The sequence below is a fragment of the Odocoileus virginianus genome, chromosome 3 (genome assembly GCF_023699985.2).
Source record: "Odocoileus virginianus isolate 20LAN1187 ecotype Illinois chromosome 3, Ovbor_1.2, whole genome shotgun sequence".
In the NCBI taxonomy this organism is placed as follows: Eukaryota; Metazoa; Chordata; class Mammalia; order Artiodactyla; family Cervidae; genus Odocoileus; species Odocoileus virginianus.
This window is the reverse complement of record NC_069676.1, coordinates 4,686,206-4,707,052: the sequence shown is the minus strand read 5'-3', so window position 1 is coordinate 4,707,052 and position 20,847 is coordinate 4,686,206. Positions and strand designations below refer to the sequence as shown.

The 20,847-nt window shown below is 52.6% G+C and overlaps 1 protein-coding gene across 2 annotated transcripts; it reads left to right on the top strand.

Annotated features, from left to right (window-relative positions):
* Positions 1–46: 46 nt before the first annotated feature.
* On the top strand, positions 47–19,624 carry SLC5A5 (solute carrier family 5 member 5). Of its 2 annotated transcripts, none has more exons than XM_070461943.1 (15): positions 47–729; positions 7,567–7,632; positions 7,979–8,030; positions 8,215–8,282; positions 9,179–9,333; positions 9,720–9,860; positions 9,934–10,063; positions 10,831–10,919; positions 11,621–11,733; positions 11,808–11,878; positions 12,297–12,383; positions 12,464–12,657; positions 17,230–17,354; positions 18,113–18,228; positions 19,296–19,624. In XM_070461943.1, exons 2-15 carry the CDS (start codon positions 7,576–7,578, stop codon positions 19,458–19,460), a joined length of 1,563 nt encoding a protein of 520 aa, XP_070318044.1. In that variant the 5' UTR covers positions 47–729; positions 7,567–7,575; the 3' UTR covers positions 19,461–19,624. The 2 variants fall into 2 exon arrangements, with proteins under 2 accessions (XP_070318044.1, XP_020767547.2); XM_020911888.2 differs by lacking the exon at positions 47–729 and adding an exon at positions 5,860–6,706.
* The last annotated feature ends 1,223 nt before the right edge of the window (positions 19,625–20,847 follow it).

Sequence of the window (20,847 nt, the reverse complement as noted above, 5' to 3'; positions counted from 1 at the left end):
GCAGAACTCAAAAGGGTGCAGCCAAGCTGTGAGTGCTCTGGGAGGGCTCCTCCTCTCCTTGAGTAGGGCCCCCGCACTGGATTCTCCAGAAGAGGGGGGTGGTCTAGAAATGGCGAGCCCCTCCCCACTCCCAGCTCTCTCTCCACTCAGTGCCATCAGACAGCTCTGCTGTGGGCCTTGGGGTGTGCTGTAGCCACCAAACCTGGCCCCAGATCTGTCTTGTCTGCCTTGTTATACATGTTTCTCCGCTCTGTGCCACTCCCCCTCATTTGGTGGTAAAATGACAGCTCGCTGCACCCTGGGGGGAAAGCCTGTGGGTTTGGTTCTATTGCAGGTGTGGTCTTCCCTACCTATCTTCCAGCCCTGTTGTAGGTCCTCCGAGCAGGCACAAGGGGGCGCCCAAGAGAGCTGTGAGCCTGCTGTGCTGGCTTCTTTCCCCTCCACCAGCCAGGGCCCATTGAATGAAACTGCCCTAATTCCACCTAGGAGGCCAAGGTCTCAGTGGGCATCTGTCTACTTGAGGCCTGGGGAATTCCAGGCATGAAACTAATCCCACCCTAAGCTCCTCACCCAGAGACCGAGGCACAGCTAAGAATTCAGTTCTTGGTGTTGTCACCTTGGACAGTCCAGGCCCTTTGTACCTTGGTGTCATCTTCAGAAGATCGGGGCACTGACTAGATTCGCTCAGCTGCTTTGGGAGCCAGTGTTCTGCAGGCGGTGGATACACAGGTCAGTGAGGGCCTGCCTTGTCTTCCAGAGAGCCGTGGGTGGGGAAGAAGCTGGGGCACAGAGAGCTAGTGTGGGGCGGGGGCTGGGAGGAGAATGGTCCTGGGCAAGGACACAGCCTCCGCTCCCCCACCTGTGCGAGGAGGGGTTTAGTTGGCGTGGTGATCTTGGGTGGTTTCCAGAAAACCAACTCGCTTCAAATCCCACCTGTTCTTGGAGAGGTTCCCGGGGCAGGGCTCAGGCATGGCTAGCCATTCTCACGGGAAAGACAGGCTCCGGGTCCTCAGTGACCCCGCTTTGCCTGTTCCAGCCCCTGGTGACACCAGTGGTAAAGAACCTGCCTGCACATGCAGAAACGTGAGAGACACGGATTCAATCCCTGGGTCGAACGATCCCCTGGAGGAGGGCGTGGCAGCCCACTCCAGTATTCTTGCCTGGAGGATCCCATGGACGAGGAGCCTGGCGGGCTACAGTCCATGGGTCAGTAAGTCACAAAACCCGTGACTGAGCTCACACAGACCAGCACCAGTGGCTCTTCCCTGCCTCCCTGCACTTGCTGAGCGCTCTGCCTAGATGACTCCACAGACCACTGCCTCCCTGGGGATTGTAGACCATACAATGATTGGTTCACAGCACCTTCCCACACCAGACTGAGGGCAGGGACCACAGGTGTCACTGCGAGCCCAGGAGGAGTTAAAAATAATCAGACGGTTGTGATGGCCAATGAACACCCTTCTGCCTTCATCTGCACCATGTGTGTAAGCCCTGATCTGGCAGTGCTGGGCCAAATTTTTTATATTAATGCCAAAATGCCTGCCACTAACACACTAATTAACATCACTTAATAAGAGGACTATTTTCCTTCGGCGTTGCCAACACCATGGGTGAACAAGCTACTGACTGAAAATAAACCTTAGGATTTGCTTTTCCTTATGTGGAAAGCATTCTGCCCTGATACAAAATAATCACTCAGGAAAAAACCTTAGGAACTTGAATCATTCCTCTCCTGGGCTGCTGGGTTGGGGTATCGTATGGGCATTCCTTAGTGGTGCAGTGGTTGGGATTGCAGTGCTTACACTGCCGGGGTCTGGGTTTGATCCCTGGTCAGGAACTAAAGATCTTGCGAGCCTTGTGACGTGACCAAAAAAAAAAAAAAAAAGCTTAGGTATGTGGAGCAAAAGGCTGAAGAAAATTTCCCCACATATAGTAGAAATACTTTTTCCTCAGGGCACTTCTTCCTGGTGTTTAAGGCATTTGTCCAGCCAAATTTTTCTTGAATATCTGCCTAGGTGATTTAATTAACCCTGTGAACCCTGGCAGAAATTCCTGGTTACCCTAAAGATTTCTCCTTTCTCAGGCGTCTCCATATCTAGGTGCCACCCAGAAAAAGTTTGGCAGCTTCCTTTACATTTAAGGATGGGCGTGTGATATTAGCAGTAGTGATGCATACATTTCCAGGAAATAATCTGGCTGGGATATAGGAACAATGGCTGGTTCTCCACCAGTTTGGCCATTAAACTGATGGCTGTTTCTGGGGCAGGTCACAGCCCACTCTGAGCCTTAGTTTTTTCCTGTATAAAGTAGAAATGTGATCCCTTAGGTCTCAGGTGGGGGCTTCAGATGAGCTAGAGGTTGAGAGGCCAGAAATGTCAGGTGGGAGAATAGACCCCCAGGAAAGTGCACCCCCATCCCCACCTTGAAGCTCTGCCAAAATTTTATCCACATTACAGCCTGGGAACTTGGAGAGGGTGTTGCCCCCAGCCAGCTTGGGAATGGAGTCAGTCTCATAGAGGAGGCCTTGAACCAAGAGATGAGGGAGCCCTCAGCTTGCTAACAGACCTGTTCTTACACCCATCCTGCAGTCTACTTGTCGCGTAACCTTGTCCACAGACCCCCTGCCATGTAACCGCCCACCTGGCGATTACCCCACAAAGCGTGCATAGAGCAGTCACCCAGAAGCTGGCTGAGATGAGGCCCACTGAAGCGAACCCTCCAGTCTCCAGCGGTAGTCGTGCCAGGACCAACCAGCACAAAGGCCCGGAGCTAGAAGAAATGGGCCCTTCTGTGTGTGCCTGTGGAGCAAGACTGGCCGCTTGGATTGCTGCTCGGGCCCAGGGACAAGTCTTTTCCCGGGCTCACGCGGCCAGCCCGAAGGTGGGCAGGAACCTGCTCCCCACAAGCCCTTAGGTGCTGAGGCACTCCCAGGACCCGCCCCAGGCTTCTCTAGGTGCCGGCTGTCCCAGACTGGACAGGGCCGGGAGCCCTGGAGGAGGGCCGCACCTCCCTGACCCACCCTGCACCTCGTTTCTGAGTCAGGCAAGGCAAGCGGGGGCCTCGGGTGACCCATGGTAGATCCTGAAACCCAGGGAGACTCTGGGCATCACAGGATCAGAATCCTCAGGACTTGGAATCAGGGAATCTTACAGACAATAACAGCCACTGGTGGTAATAATGGTTTGCTTTTACTGAATGCAGGATTGGATGTTCCAGGACATAGCCAGCAGGTCATGCTGGAGCAGCTAGAACAGCTCACAACCTCTCATCTCTGACCCCTGCCCTGTCTCCAGGGAGACATGAGAACACGGGATACCCAGGCAGCAGGCAGGAGTGGTGGCAGCAGATATCCCCTCAGCACCCCGACATCCTTGCCCCTTTTGCTTAGACCACTGCTGCTGGGCTCTCGGGGACTGCCCTGCTCCTCCCCCCATCCAGGGGGAGTCCTCGGGTCCTGCCTGCCCTCCTCCCGTCCCATAATTGGAGTCATACAGTCCAGGAAGGCATACCTGCTTCCTCTCCCTCTTCCCTGCCCTCCACACTTCCTCCCCACCCCACCACCACCACCCTGCAGGGCTTCCAACTCTGAGCCCACCATCCAGGAAATCCAAAACATGTTCTGAATCTACCCATTTTTTCCCACCCTCAACCCCTGCCTTGGACCTGGTGGGTTTTTCAGAACCTGTGGTGATTTAGTCGTTAAGTTGTGCCCAACTCTTATGACCCCATGGACTGTAGCCTGCCAGGCTCTTCTGTCCATAGGATTTCCCAAGCAAGCATGCTGGGGTGGGTTGCCAGTTCCTTCTCCAGGGGTCTTCCTGACCCAGGGATCGAATCTGGATCTCCTGCTTTGCAGGTGGACTCTTCATCGACTGACCCATCAGGGAAACTAGGTCCTTCATTTGCTCCAGACTCTCCAGTTGCTCCCACCCAGTGCCCTCAGAATAAAATCCAGACCCCCTCCAAGGGTCCCAGTCTACAGTGATCCTCCCTGTCCTGCTCTTTCCAACCTCAGGGCCCTGCCCCCAGCTCTCCAAACCTGGCTCACTCTCTGCTGCAGGGTCCCCCTCTGAGGCCTCACATTAAGTGTCCCCCACCTCCATCCCCTAGGCTGTCTCCATCTCTGACCTTGCTCTTGTCATGTTAGCTTCTGAAATGGGTATTCATCTGCTGGCTTGATCAGAGCCCTGAGGCCACAAGCAGGGCATGTCCACCTGGATCCTGTTGTGTGCCCAGTGGCTGGTGCAGGGCCCTGCACACAGTAGGCGCTTAATGAAAGGGACTCAGACCAAGTGTTAGTCTGCCGGCTGGACCCTCCTTCCACCAGGGTAGGAGAGGAGAGGGGAGACAGGACAGCTTTTGCCCTAACTTGCATCAATCTGCATATATTTGCATTTTCTTGCTTGGCTTTGCGGGGAATCTTCCTGCAGCAGAGAAGGGAAAGGAGGAGGAACGGGGTGTCCTCTGCACCCTTCTGGCAAAGGCGAAGGGTGCATCAGTTCAGTTCAGTCGCTCAGTCATGTCCGACTCTTTGCGACCCCATGGACTGCAGCACGCCAGGCCTCCCTGTCCATCATCAACTCCCAGAGTTTACTCAAATTCATATCCATTAAGTCAGTGATGCCATCCGACCAACTCATCCTCTGTCGTCCCCTTCTCCTCCCGCCTTCAACAGGAGGCTCTTTAGTTCTTCTTCGCTTTCTGTCATAAAGTGAAGGGTGCATACCAGCAGACAACAGATGCCCGAGTGGAGCCGTGGCATCACATCTCCAGGGAGAAGTAGGTCGGCTCTGCAGCGCTGCGCGGAGCCAGAATAAGACAGTACCGGGTCAAACGTGAGGCTGCCTGGCGGTCACTGGACCCAGCTTGGGTGATGTGACCAGAGGAGGCCACCAGGGGGCGGCAGAGGCCGAGGAGGGTCCCAGTGCCCTAGGAGGACAGATTCCCAGATCCCTCCCGCTTACGGAGGAGGGAATCCAGCTTTTGGAGCTCCAGCTAGGACTCAAACCCAGAGGTCAGAACCTCCAGATGACAAAGTGTGGGTTTCTTGAGGGCATGACCCGAGACAAGCGACTCCCCCTTCCTCAGTACCTCTGATCCCATTTGTGGGACATGCCAGACACTACTTCGCCGGGTAGTCATGTCCCTCCGTTTTTGGGAACATGATCATAGACAACCCCTCTGCCATGACCGCCACTTTACACTTAATGTCTGGCACAGCGTAGACTCTCAATGCATGAGAGCTGGTGAAGGAACCAACGAATACAGGGAGAAAGGAATGAATGAGGTACTTGTTCTGTGCCAGGCTTGTGTTACACAGGTTCAGTTTGTTCCTCTGAGGCAAGGGCTATTTTATGCCCATTTACAGATGGGGAATCTGAGGCCCAGAGAGACACCAAGTCTTTCTCAAATATGGATGCATTCAGAACTTGAAGGAACCTGTTGCCTTCCTCTCCACTTAGCCTGAGGGCCGGGTTTGGTGATGCCCCCCTGCTAGGCTCCAGAGAAACCGAGAAGGTCAAAGTGCCAACTGAGGGAGGGGTTGAAGCAGAGCGAATTTCCCTATGGGACCCTGCAAGCCTGAAAGTAAACCCCAGTTCTGTGGGTGAGTGAGCTCCCCACAGCTCAGGGTACAAGAGCACAACGGGGATCTGAGCGCTGGGCCACCGCTCCCAGCTGTGTGGCCTTGGCTGAGTGACAGGCCAACTTTGAACCTCAGTTTCCCCACCTGTCCAAGGGCGACATTAACAGCTTATGGTCAGCGGAAAGAACCCCACAAAGCAGGGGGAAGGGGGCGTTTGGGAGCCTCCCCCCACCCCTCGGCAGCCACCTAAGTGTCCTGTCCTGGCCCATCTGACGGAGTACAGGGCCGAAAGGGTGCGGGTCCTGCCCGCCCCAGCTCTGGGGGCGGAGTCTCGCTCACCCGGAGCCCAATAAATCCGCGGCCCGCCGCCGCCGGGAGCTGCCCCCTTAGGCCCCACCGAGCCCTCCTGCTGTCAGCCGTGAGCACAGCTCCCAAGGAGGCGGCCAGACGTCCGCGCGGGGGACGTGCCGCTTGCACCGGGCGCCTGGACGGAGCGAGCGGCCAGGCGGACGGACAAACAGACCCGAAGACGAAGAGGGGTGACAGGGGGGCAGACGATCTGCAGCGAGGAGCCAGAGATTTTTCGCCCAGGGAGCCCCGGGCCGCGGGCGACCACAGGGGACAGGCGCGCGGTGTCGCTGCCGCCGCTGAGCATCCTACCTGCGCGCTGTCTTGCCTCCTCGGCCGCTGCCAACTTCCCTCAGCCGAGACACGCCGGGTGGCTGGAAGGGGCTGGGGACGCGCCCGTCCCCTCCCGCGCACCGCATGGCCGCCGTCGAGGCAGAGGAGCGGGCCACGTTCGGAGCCTGGGACTACGGGGTCTTCGCCCTGATGCTGCTGGTGTCCACCGGCATCGGGCTGTGGGTCGGTTTAGCGCGAGGCGGGCAGCGCAGCGCCGAGGACTTCTTCACCGGGGGTCGGCGCCTGTCCGCCCTGCCGGTGGGCCTCTCGCTGGCCGCCAGCTTCATGTCGGCGGTCCAGGTGCTGGGGGTGCCAGCCGAGGCATACCGCTATGGCCTCAAGTTCCTCTGGATGTGCCTGGGACAGCTGCTCAACTCTCTGCTCACCGCCCTGCTCTTCCTGCCCGTCTTCTACCGCCTGGGCCTCACCAGCACCTACGAGGTACTGCGCAGGGGCCCGGGGGCTGAGGACCTGCCTGACTGGGAACGCGGGGACGTGGCAGGGGAGGCCCTAAGGCTCTGAACCGTGGTGCGGGGGGCCGCAGGCGGGCTGCGGGAGCCTCCGAGCTGGACAGGTGGGGAGGGTTCTGGCAAGAAGCCGCAGGCAGTGAGGCCGGGGCAGGAAGGAGGAAGAGGAGCCAGCGTCCTGGTTCTCTTTGGTGGAAACTCGCTCAGGTCGGAGCCAGGCTCGGCCAGGGGCGCGCTCACCTGTGGACAGGCACACTCCTGCCCCCCCAGGCCTGGGCTTGCGTCCACCTGAGTGTCCCTGGTGGCAGACTCCGGATTCGAAATCCGACTGCCCCGCAGCACGCCTCCTGCCTTCCGCGCGGGGTTGCCTCTCCGCTCGGGTTTCCCAGACGTCAAACTGGCGTTATTACGAGACCTCGCTCCGGGGCAGGGAGCACAAAGATTAAAATCTTGACCGGTCGTACAGTAGGCAGCCAGTCACGGGCACTGTCTGTATCTTGCGAAAGTTGACTCAGAGCGGCGGCAGCCCCGGGGGAAAGATCAGACATGGTGGGAGCGTGTGGGACCACTGTGTACACGCTTGATGGTGCAGTCTATGGGCACACGCCGTATGCACAGGCGCGGGGATGGCGCGTGTGCACAGGTGTGTGCAGGTAGACTGGAAAGGGTGCCTGGCGGGAGCCCTCCGCCCCGCCTCTCCCCCGTGGGCAAGAGTGTGGAGTTGGCCTCCGGTGGGCGGGCAGAAGCCAAGAGGGCGGGTGAAGGACCCAGAAGCCTCGGGTCCCTGCATGGGGACTCTCCAGGTGACCACGAGCCCTCGGCTCCTCCTTGTAGTACCTGGAGATGCGCTTCAGCCGCGCCGTGCGGCTCTGCGGGACTCTGCAGTACCTCGTGGCTACAGTGAGTGGCCTCGGCCCCGCGCTCGCGCCCAGGGTCCAGCTCGGGTCAAATATCGGACGGTCACGCCCACAACCCCGCCCCCACCCTCACGACCCCACTCCGACTCTGCAAAGCCTTGTCCAGGCCCCGCCCACAATCCTTCTGGCCCCGCCCCAGGAGGCTCTATTTGCAAGTCTGGCCCGCCGGCTTCTCGCAGACCTCCTGCCTGACCCCACCCCGATCCCGCCTGGCCCGGCCCATCTGCCCTCAGTAAAGTACCCCAAGCGTCCTCCTCCCCCTAGCTCCTTCCCAATACCCTCTCCGCACAGGTGCCCCCAGCCTCCCTGCCCTCGCCCTCTATCCGCAGATGCTGTACACCGGCATAGTGATCTACGCCCCTGCGCTCATCCTGAACCAAGGTTTGAAAGGGCGGGGGTGGGGAGGGTGGCGGCGGGAAGGAGCAAAGGCTTCGAGGCTGGCCGGGGTGAGGGGAGGGACAGTTCTAGGAGAGAAGAATCCTACTTCACTCCCCGCAAGGCCCCCAGACAGTGAAAGCCAAGCTTTCGGCCTGCAAATTGACCTAACAGGAGGGTCTCCTTGCAGTGACAGGGCTGGACATCTGGGCGTCGCTCCTGTCTACCGGAATCATCTGCACCTTCTACACTACTGTGGTGAATATCCTCTACCCCCACCCCACGTGGGGCTGCATGCCTACTGAGTGGGAGAGACCCGGAGCAGGCCCGTTCACTTCCCTACCTTCCCTTTCTCCAGAGGAAGACTGTGCCCCCACTGGGCCTATTTCCTCATCTTTATTATGAAAAGTGACTTGAAAGGCTTATTGCTGAAAGCCCACGGCTGGATCCAGGGGCTGCAGGAGAGCCCTCTGTGTTCTGTCCCATCTGTTAAGAACCTCATTAGCTCTGGGCTTCCATCCCTTTGGGCTGCATTCTAGCAGAAAATGAGTTCCTGTTTCAGGATGGACTGCCTGAAGTCCCAGGAGGGTTCTGTCTGGCTGGCACTGGTGTTCGGTGAAGGATGAGCCATTCGCAGAGGTGTGGGGAGCTAGGATGTTCTGTTGGCCATTCCTGAAGTTGGGGGCAGGGTTAGCCTCACCTGAATGACCTGGAAGTGCGGGAGGGGCTTCTCCAAAGGAAACCGAGAAGCTGCCCAGGGAAGGCAAAGATGTGAAGGCTGGATGGGTAAAAACAGCTAATAATGGGTAAAAACAGCTAATAATACCAGTAGTAGTAATGATGATAATAATAGTGGCAGCCATCACTCACTGAACACTTGTATGTGCCAGATGCTGTTCCAAATATTTTTCTTGTATTAATTAATTTATTCCTTGCAATGATACCCTGAAGAAGGTACTATTATTAACCCCATTTTACAGATGAGGAAAACTGAGGCAGAGAAGACCATTGGTCCCAGCCAGTACTGGAGGCCAGGCCAAATCCCCACCAGGTCCCCCACCTGACTCCTCCACCCTCCCACCTCCACTCTGTCCTACAGGCCGCAGACAGATCCCCGTCTGACACCCTCTCTCCCTGTCTGTTGCATCTTGCAGGGCGGCATGAAGGCTGTGATCTGGACGGATGTATTTCAGGTCCTAGTGATGCTGAGTGGTTTCTGGGTTGTCCTGGCTCGTGGAGCTGTGCTTGTGGGTGGACCTGGGCAAGTACTCGAGCTTGCCAAGAACCACTCCCGGATCAACCTGATGGAGTACGTGAAAATGTAGAGGGAGATATGGCCAAATGATGGAGCTGGCATCTCTGCCCTGGGAGAAGCCAGCCATTGCCGCCTCCCCGGAAGCCCTTCCTGCTCCCCTTCCCAGACAGAAAACCTAGACAAAACCCTGGCTTCCCTCTCTGGGGACTGAAGGCTCTCTGTGATCCCAGTTAGGCACAGAAAAAAGTTTTTTGAATACATGTGGATGACTCGATAAACCCATGAACTTTTAATCTGGCAAACTTCTATTCACACTTCAAAACCTAGCCCCAAATGTCCCTTTAAGACCCATCAGGTCCAGAATAGGCATCTGGGGCAACTTGGAGGGGAAAAGTCAGTGTAGCATTCCCACATGGCTGACTGGCCCCGTCCTCATCCAGCTTTGACCTGGACCCGAGGAGCCGCTACACGTTCTGGACTTTTGTCGTGGGCGGCACGTTGGTGTGGCTCTCCATGTACGGGGTGAACCAAGCCCAGGTGCAACGCTACGTGGCCTGTCGCACAGAGAGGCAAGCCAAGCTGTGAGTATTTGGCAGGGTGCCTCTGGGATGTGCTGCCCCCTTCCTCCACCCCGAGACCACCTCTCCGCTCCAGGGCTGTGCTCATCAACCAGCTGGGCCTGTTCCTGATCGTGTCCAGCGCTGCTGCCTGTGGCGTCGTCATGTTCACGTTCTACCTTGACTGTGACCCTCTCCTGGCGGGGCGTATCTCTGCCCCAGACCAGGTGAGTCTGGTCCAGGCTCCTAGGCCACTCCTATCCATCCACCCCCACTGAGAACCTCTGGGTGAGTCTCTGGGGGTGAAGGTGGAAAAGTATTCCTAATGGAGAGATAGCCTGTGCAAATGTCCAGAGGCAGGAAAGAACTCGACACAGAGGAGGGTCTGGGAGGTGATGCAATGTTATGGGGAGGGGAGGGGCATTTCAGACTCCCTGAGGGATATCACGGAGGCCATGGGACCACGGTTCAGCATGAAATGATGACATTGCCAATAACAACCAGCTCTCATGTCCCAAGTACCTTCACTGTGCCTCATGCCCCTTCATGAACAGTTAGGTTCCCATCAAAATCTTTCAACATGTTATGAGGCCAAGACAGCCATGGCCCTTGATTTACAGATGAGAAACTGAGGCAGGAGATCAGAAGTAAAGCAATCGCCTGAGGTCCACAGGCAAGACAGGAGTAGCACCAAGGCCAGGACCCAGACGTGCTCACCCTGGGGGGAGCTCTGGCCATGGGGTTCAGAGTCCATGGGGTCGGATCCCAGACTGCTTCTGTAACCTCAAGCAAGGAGTGACCCTCTTTGGCGTCACTGGCTTCATCAGTGAAGTGGGAATGACCCAGGATCACAGAGTCAGTCAACAAGCACGCGCTGAGTGCCCACTGTGAGTCTGGTCGGTACTGGGTGTTGGGAATGTGCAGTGTGAGGACAGATAGAGGCCTTACCCTCGGGGCCTTGCTGTCCTGGAGGTTGACCCTTGACTCCCTTCAGTACATGCCCCTGCTGGTGCTGGACATCTTTGAAGACCTGCCTGGAGTCCCCGGGCTCTTTCTGGCCTGTGCCTACAGTGGGACCCTCAGGTGAGTGACCCTGCTTTCTCTCTTGGCCACATCTGAGCCCCTGGGGCCTCGTCATAATGTTCTGAGCCCGTCCAGCATTTACTGCTCAGCCCCCAGTAAGTGGGGTCCAGTGGAAGGCATACCCTGGGCACAAGGACCCCAGATCCGGGGTAAACCCTTATTGCCCAGCAGGGTTACACTCGATTCCTTTCCCTTTCTTGTTTCCGTCCTCCCTCCCTCCCTCAAACAAATGTTTGTTGAGCACCTATGGGGCAGGTACTGCTCTTCTAAATATTGGGGCACAGCTGTGACCAAGCGGTCCCCCACTTCTGCCCTCAGGGGCCTCACGCTCTGGCAGTTTCAGATCTCCCCTGACTTCTGGTCGCATCGCTGCTCCTACTGTGACCAGAGTCTATGTGGCTGTTCTCTGCACCCCATCACTGCTTTGTAATGAGACCTTGTGTCATTAATGTTCTCAGTCATGGGTGTCCTTGCTCCCATGAGGGTGTCTCAGGTCTGCGGGGAGAGTGGGGAGGTGGACCTCTCCTCTAGAATGATTCTGCTGCCCAGGCCTCTGCCCTTGGCTTGGGTTGGGTCCTGGCAGGCCAGTTGGTGTGGGTAGCTAGGGGCCTCCTCCAGCAGGTAAGCCCCGGGTGCAAGAGGTGGCCAGTCCCTTGATGTGGCCTGAGGACACCCACCTCCTTTGTACTCCCCTCTTCCAGCACTGCATCCACCAGCATCAATGCCATGGCTGCCGTCACTGTGGAGGACCTCATCAAACCTCGGCTGCCGAGCCTGGCCCCTCGGAGACTGGTCATCATCTCCAAGGGGCTCTGTGAGTTGGGGGAACCTGAATGGGGGGCCAGGGAAGCCTCTCCCCACTGACAGAGTCATCCCCATCCACTATAGCACTCATCTACGGCTCAGCTTGTCTCACCGTGGCAGCTCTGTCATCCCTGCTGGGGGGTGGTGTCCTCCAGGTAGGTACCCCCCCTCCCCCACCGCCTCCAATCTTCCCAAGAGGTGAGGCCTCATCTACTTTGAGGCTCAGAGAAGGTTGTGCATGTCGATGGCAGAACTGAGTTCTGACACGCCACCAGAAGGATGGCCACAGTCTGGCCTGAGACAGGGATGCGGGGAGGTGGGAATAGTGACCTGGGGGCAAGAAGGGCCTCCTCCTGACATGGTCATGGAACCAGATTTGTCAAGAGAGAGAATCTGCATCTCTGGGAGAGAGCTGAGAATAGGGCATCCCTTCCCCTTTAGAGAAACTGAGGCATAGAGGAGTCTCAAGACCCCCAGTGGAGTTCCCCAGGTCTTCCTTTCCCAGCGGGTAAACTGAGGCTAGGAAAGGTGGGACGACCCTGCCTTCAGTCCCACTCCCACCCATCCTCCCAGGGCTCCTTCACTGTCATGGGGGTCATCAGCGGCCCCCTCCTCGGAGCCTTCATCCTGGGGATGTTCGTCCCCACCAGCAACACACCGGTGAGTATTAATACACGGGCGAGGGACTAGGAGCGCGAGGGGTCAACCTCGACTCCCGCTGACACTGGGTCCCTCACCAGGGCGTCCTATCCGGGCTGGCAGTGGGCTTGGCGCTGTCGCTGTGGGTGGCCGTGGGCGCCACTCTGTACCCGCCTAGCGCGCAGTCCATGGGGGTCCTTCCGTCATCAGCCGCTGGCTGTGCTGTGCCCTCAGCCAACGCCTCTGGTCTCCTGGACCCTCTTCTCACCGCCAACGCCTCGGGCAGGGTCTCCAGGTAAACTCTGAGCCGGGAAGCGTGGCCAGAAAGTGTGTGATTGGAGGGATCCTGAAGCTGAGTCCCTACTGGGAAGGAGAAGGTGCGGGCGGGGCTTGGGGAGCGGGGAATAGGGCATTCCCCGCAGAAGAGAAAGTGCAAACTCTCTGAGGCCAGGGTTCAGGTAGTGCATTCCAACTGTGGTGAGGTTAGAGTGGATTTAATGGCAGAAGAAAGGATACGCGAGATGAGGTTCAACCAGAGAAATCAGATTCTTTTTAAACTGTGATATCATTTACAGACCATAAAATTAGCCATTTAACAGCGGTTTTTAGTATATTCACCAGGTTATCCAATCATCACCACTATCTCAAGAACACTGTCATTACCTCAAAAACAAAAAAGACAAAAGCCCAAAACCCTGTACGATTTAACAGTCACTGCCGTTTCCACCTCCCTCCAGCCCCTGGCTTCCCCGGTGGCTCAGCTGGTAAAGAATCCACCTGCAGTGCGGAAGACATGGGTTCCATCCCTGGGTTGGGAAGGTCCCCTGGAGGAGGGAATGGCTACCCACTCCAGTATTCTGGCCTGGAGAATTCCATGGACTGTGTAATCCATGGGGTCACAAATGGTTGGACAGAACTGAGCGATTTCACTTCTAGCCGCAGGCAACCACTAATCTACTTTCTGTTGCTATGGACTTGCCTGCTCAGGACATTTCGTATAAACGGAATTGTGCAACATGACCTGTTGGGTTCAGCTCCCTTCACTCAGAATGATGTTGTGTGTGTGTGTGTGTGTGTGTGTGTGTGTGTGTGTAATAAAGTTTTATTAAAGTATAAAGGAGATAGAGAAAGCTTCTGACATTGGCATCAGAAGGGGGCAGAAAGAGTACTCCCCTGCTAGTCTTCAGCTGGATGTTATATAGTCACTAGCAGTCTGTTAATGAAAAGAAAGGAATGTCTTAAAACTCAGAATGGCACCAGGCCCCTCATCCATAAGATGCATTTTGGGATAATCTTGACACCAGATGATTCATCCCAGGCCATAAAACGATTGACTTGAATCTTGTAGAAGGGCAGATTATCATACAAATAGTTTCGTTTACATAGATTAGGGGAACAATATCTGAGTATAACATACTGGTTTGTCAAGTAGGTTCTGAGCCATTTGGCAGAACCGACTTGAAGACAGAGTCTGGGGTAAATGCATAGCACATTAACATAGCTTAAGACAAACATTTCCATAAGAAAAATGTATTGGTTAACTCAAGGTTTGAGAGTAGTTAGCTTCAGGTGAAACCAGGTGTCATTATGGCAACACAGTATTTTAAGAGAAACCCTTTTAAATTTGTATCGAGAAGGACAAATATCGCTAGTTTGTTTCCTCCTGCTGCTTAAGAGAGAGAAAAATGTCTGACACTCGCAGCCTATTTTTTCCATTTGGAGACCCCTGGCCTTCCTGCCTGTTACCCTCTCAGTATTCTATATACAGTAGTCACTCCAAAATGCTTGTTGATAATTATATCTTATTCCAAAAAGTACTAATCCTATGGACAAAATCCACTGGGTCAATTTTGGTATAGAGCTTTGGACTAGAAAGACACTTTAAACAAAACCGCATCAATTTTTAAGCCAACAAAGAAATCTTTTCACATATCACTGACATATATATTCCTCTAGATTCTATGTAGATATTTCTAGTGATGGGTAAATCACTCCTTAAGAAGACAGTCTACTCCATTTTGACATCTCTTAAGCATTAAAATAATTAAATTCGGACGTCTTATAACTTCTACTCATCAACCCAAATTTTGCCCTCTTAACTGACACAGTGCAGTTCTTCATTCTATATGTAAACCACCCTGTAAATACTTGAAGCCAATAACTGTGACCTCTCTCTCCATCTAACGCTCATTTTCATCCCTAGAAAGCATTTTTCCCATGTCAAATAGCCAAAAATATTTCCAACAATTTAATGGTTGACTTCATAAACAAACTTGAAGTCAATCTAGTCACTCTCCAGGAGAATATCTGAGAGTGCTGCGCCTTGAAGAAAATAAAATTTCAGATACAATATAGTCGGTCAGAAGTAAAGTGGAGCTACCAATGGTGTTGCTCTGGATTTCTATACAGTTAAAGACTGAGTTACCTATTATAAAAGCTAAAATATCAACACCATGCTAAAGAATTCCTCACATCTTTTACTTCATTCAGGTTGGCATCCTACTAAATTTGGTGATCTGTGCAACTAATAAGAATGTTTAAGAGTGACCAACAGTAGTAACTCACATCCCTTAACATCTCTAAATTGCTGAGCAAGGAAATCTGCTTCTTGAATTCTTAAGAGCAAGTCTTTAAGAAAAGAACAAATTCTTCTATTTTCAAGAGGCATTAAGTATGTTTTCCTCTGTCTGTGCTAAAAAAAAAAAAAACAACTTATTGATTACAACTATACTTGAACTTTCTGCAGTTTCAGAAAGGTGAATATAAAATATGCCTTCTTATACAGTGTGCAAATTGCCTTTACGTTTTAAGAATATGACCATTTCCCAAAAAGGAATAAATAGAGAAGAGTAAATTTTCAGTGATTTAGTTATATAGACTAAATCACAAGATTAAGAAGCTACTAATAAAGAAGGAAGCTAAACTATAAGTAGTAAATGGTAGTTACTAGGAGAGTATGGTCTATCTGTTAGAGATAGTGATAATATTGGGAGTAGTGATGGTGTACATTACTGTTCAGTTTACACATTGCACCTGTGTTTCCAGATAAGGGATTAAATGGGTGCTAAAATACAACTTGTGCACCCCATGTTAAGACTTGCAACCTTAGAATGGAAGGCACCTTAACAGCAGCATCATTTTAAAATTCACCTGGGCGGAAGGGGCACTATTTTATAATGGTGACTTTAAACAAGTAGACCATCAGTTATTTCCCCAGCAGATATTATTTATTTGGGATCAGCAAATAATTGCAATTTGGAGTCTGTAACCATTCCAAGCCACATGCAAGTCCCCATACAGCAAGCCAGGGAGAATGCTTTTAACAGAACGATGTTTTTAAGGCTTGTCCACAATGTAGTGTGTCTCGGTACTTCATTCCTTTTATGACCTCAGAGTATTTCACTGAATGGATGGACCAATTTTGTTGATCCTTCATCAGTTGATGGACATTTGGGTAGTTTCTACTTTTTGGTGATTGTGACTAGTGCTGCTATGAACATTTGTGTACAAGTGCTGGAGTGGACATACATTTTCTTTTTTCTTGGTATATACCTAGGAGTAGAATTGCTGGGTCATATGGTAATTCTACATTTAGCTTTTAAGAAACCACCAGATTATTTTGCATAGTCACTGCATCATTTTACATTCCTACCAGAAAATCCAACTTCTCCACATCCTTGCCAATACTTATTATTATCCCCTTCTTTTTTCTAAATCCTAACCACTGTACTGGGTATGAAATAATACTCATTGTGGTTTTGATTTGCATTTCCCTAATGACTAATGATATTGACAGTCTTTTCATGTGCTTATTAGCCATACTTATATCTCCTTTGAACAAATGTCTTCTCAAATCCCTTGCTGATTTTTAAATCGGGTCATTTGTCTTTTCATATTGAGTTCTAAATTATATGTTCTTTGTATCTTTATTCTTGATATTAGATCTTTATCAGATATATGATTTGCAAATATCTTCTCCCATTCTGTGAGTTTTCTTTTAGTTCTGTTGACAGTATCCTTTGATACACAGAAGTTTTCCATTTGGATAAAGTCCAATTTATCCTTTTTTTTTTCTTTTTTACTGGAGTGGGCTTCCATTTCCTGCTCCAGGGGATCTTCCTGACCCAGGGATCAAACCTGCGTCTCCTGCACTGGCAGGTGGGTTCCACTGAGCCACCAGGGAAGCCCCGTATGTTTGTTTTGTTTGGCCATGCTGTGCTGCTTGCGGGATCTTAGTTCCCTGACTAGGGCTTGGACACAGCCCTCAGTAGTTAAAGCATGGAATCCTAACCACTTGGACCGTCAGGGAATTACCTGTGTTTTCTTTGGTTGCTTGAGCTTTTGGTGTCATATCTAAGAAAGTATTGCCAAACCCGTGGTCATAAAGATTCATACCTGTTTTCTTCTTAGAGCTTAATTTGGTTTGATTCTGAGGGTGATAAGAAGCAAGAGGCAACCTGAGTTACATTTTATTTGTATGTGTTCAGACGTGTCTGACTTTTTGCAACTGTAGTGGACTGTAGTGTGCCATGGGATTTTCCAGGCAGGAATACTGGAGTGGGCTGCCGTTTTCTCCTCCAGGGGATCTTCCTGACCTAGGGATGAAACCCACGTCTTTTGCACCTCCTGCACTGGCAGGCAGATTTTACTGCGCCACCTAGGAAGCCCTGAGTTACATTTTAGTGATATTCCTCTGCTTGTGTGTAGACAATGCCTGAAGGTGTTGGTGGGATAACAAGAAGGAAGGCAAATTGGCATACGCCCATACAAGCAATCACGAAGAACTGGGCTGGGTTGTGAGAGTGTAGACAGGAGGAAGCAAATGGAATGGGTTTTAGACTCATGCTCATCTCTCTCTCTCTCTTAGCCTGGAAATGGACCCTGGTCAGCAGACCTTAGCTGACAACTTCTATGCCATTTCCTACCTCTATTATGGTGCCTTGGGCACATTGTGCACTGTGCTATGTGGAGCCCTTGTCAGCTGCCTGACGGGTAAGGAGGGCGTATGACATCCTTAGGTCACCCTGTCCACCTTCTGCCTCTAGGACCCACAGGGAGGGGAAGGAGGACCCTTCTGTCAGTCGAGCGGCCACTGTATACTAGCCACATCTGCACCCTTGTTGCTGCAGTCCCTTCACCTTGTGGGAGTTGTCTTATTTTGCAAAGGCAGGAACTGAGGCATCTCCTCTCCACCTCTCTATTCCCTCTTCAACCCCAAAGATAATGCCTTTGCTGGAGGATGATGGGCGGGGGCCGAGGGGAGGTGGGGGAGGGCGGAGGCGGCACAAGACGCTGTCCTTGGTGCTGAAATATCTTTTCCCCGAAGTCTTGGCAACTCCGCACCTGTCTGGGAGTTCTGAATCCTGTGAAGAAGTGGAAAGAGATTAAAAGGAAACAATAGTGATAAGAGTACCTATTCCCTCTTCCTGAGTCTCAGACTTTCCATTCACCAGGGCTGTACTGAGTCCTTCTCCAAGTTGGCCAATACTCTAGACACTGGGGACACAGCAGCAAATGGAACCATGCGCTGGACCCTCCTGGCCACCCACTGTTGTCTATTACAACCTCTCACTGTGTAGATGAGAAAGTGAGGCCCAGAGAGGGGCAGCGACTTGCCAGTGTCCCCAGTGGATCACTGTCAGATTTGGGCTTGGAAGCCATCAGAGATCTCTCTTTTCTTCCCCAGGGCTTGGTCTCCAGTTCTCCCGCCACCCTCACTAAATAACTCCACTTTCCCTCTGCCCCCTCAGGCCCCACCAAGCGCGGTGCCCTGGGTCCTGGTCTGCTCTGGTGGGACCTCATGCGGCAGACAGCATCGGTGGCCCCCAAGGAAGAGGCGGCCGCCCTGGATGACAGTTTGATGAAGGTCAGTCTCAGGGCTGGGATCCCAGAGCAGGGGGAGGGGCAAGGAAGTAGCTTCAGGTGCTCTGTTTGTGACCTTAATTCAGGGAAGTGACATGGTGAGTCACCGTCTTCGTCTTTCTCAACTTCGCCTTACTGCCAGTGGGAAGGCTCAGCTGGGAGCTAGTGCATCTTCAACACTTTCTGTTACTCACTTTAACAAGGACTGAGCAGACTTTCATACTGTTCATTTTCATTGTATCTGTTTTTACAATTACCTCCAATCTATGGCAAGTGAAACTGTCTTGCCTTTCAGTTATTGATATAAAGTCTCTCCTGAAAATAAAATTGCTTAATTCAAAAGTGAGTCAACTTAGAAAAAAATCTTACGTAAGAAACATGACAGGGGGTAGATCAACATTGACCAGAGCCGTGTGGTTGCTATGGGAATGCCCCGAGTTTGGGAAACACTGTCCCTGGGGGATCTGATCCAGGTCTGCTCCTGCTTTGGATTCCCTGTTTCATTCCATTATTTATTAAGCACTTGCTGTGTACCCAGACATGCTCTGGCAGGAGCAGAAGAGAGCTAAACCAAGAAAGGAATAGGATCTAAGCAGGTGGTGAGTATTAGGAAGAAAATAAAGCAGGATATGGTGATGGATGAGGTGACATTATTAATGTCCAGAATGAGAAGGAGACAACTACTGGAAAATCTGAGGGAAGGGCATTCTTGGTAGAGGGCACAGCAGGTGCAAAGGCCCTGAGGTCAGAACAGATGCAATGGTGAGAGCAGGGATTTGGGATCTGAAGTGTGAAATAATTTATTTTCTTGAAAAACAGGTAGACTCAGAGAGAGGAGAGGGGCAGGCATCCATGGACGCATGGATGGGCTGGACCATAGGTGACATGGCCGTGGGGGAGAGAAGTGGGTGGAAGTTTTGGAGGCAGAAGGGACAGGACTTGCCAAGGTGATATCATGCCACTCTTCCCAGGCTCTGTCCTCCCAGATCTTCTGTCCCCACCTGGAGACTATCTGAGCTACACAGCACAAGTGAGGTCTCAGACAGGGGCTTTCTTCTCCCCTCCCCCCAGGGTGCTGAGGAGTTTCCCCCTGGAGCCAAGAGGCCTCCTGACTTTCTTCGCACCGACGAGGACCATCTGCTCTACCTGGGTCAGAAGGAGGTGGATGGAGCTGGTTCCAGGACACCAGGCAGTGAACACGACAAAGGTCTTGACCTGCAGGAGACAGACCTCTGAACCAGCTGGGGGCTGACCACCTGGGATGGGGCCTCAGGGGGGCCCATCCCAGGCCATGGGCCAGTGGCCTTGGGCTCTGATTGGTTAAGTCACATCGTATGCAAATAAATTTGGGGCTACACAACCCCGCCCTGTGGGAAGAGGTTGAAGCCCTGCCTCCAGAAGATCATTTTATCCTGCCTCCTGCTTCCAGCCAGCACCGAGTCTTAGATGCTATACCCCTGCCCATTCTCCCAAAACACAGCCAGAGTTTTCTCTACCTATAAGAGAAAGAGGTTGGAGTCCCCTCTGGACAACATAGAAAACCCCCAAGCCCAACACTGGGGTCTGAAAAAGACCCCAGGTCTTCCCTGGGAGATATCTGAACCTTAGCATTGATTTTGGAGGTCCTCAGGCCCAAATCCCTGTAACCCACTTCACAGGTAGGGCAACTGAGGCCCGCAAAGGGTCATTGACTCGGCCAAGGTCACAACAAAACAGAGATTCACTGAGAGTTGGAGACCAACTCTCCCTCCTTCATCTCCTCCCTGTTTTCCTCCCTTTGGCCTCTGATCTTGGGAGCAGAAAGACAGGAGAAATGAGAAACAAGGCTGTCAGCCTTCCTCCTGTGCTTCGACACTTTTATCCATCTCATCCATTAAGGACCATGGACCAACTTCACAGAGGAAGAAACTGAGGCTCCGCAACTCCAGTCAGGGGAGGGACAGGCTTGGGCGCTGCATGATGCTGAGGTTCCATCGATGACATGTCACTGGGGTACAGAGTAAGATGGGCCAGGTGAGCTCACGTACCAGAGACGCATCTGACCATCTATCCCTTGGTTGGAGTCTTCATCCACACACATCAAATAAATGGACTCTTGATGTTCTGTCCTCTCTGAAAAATCATTTTGGCTGTCACCTTAAATCTCTGCAGTCAGATCTGAGTGTAAATCTCTGTATCTCTTGCCCCGAGCCTGCGAAGAATAAGCCTGAGTATTTAAAAGCATCAGAGGAAGGTGATCACTCCTGTACCAGAGTGCATTATACTGTCCTTCCAGACATATAGTTCCTTTCCCCTCCTGACTCCGAAGCCTCCCCTCCTCACTGCCCTTTTCACCCCATCCAAGCATCAGTCGCTAGGGTTTCTGAGAGCTGCCTGTACCCACCTCTATCTGTGCATCTGACATGGTTCCCATGGCCTCCAGGGAAACATGCTCTGCTCACTTAGAAGTTGGGGCCCCTCTACTAGGTTCAATATGGTACCCTCAAAATTCATGTCTACCAGGAAAACTCAGAATGTGAACTCCATTGAAAATAGGGTCTTGGCAGGTATCCTTAATTGAATTAAGATAAGGTCATACTGGATTGGGATGGGCCCTGAATCCAATGATTGTGTCCTTATTAGA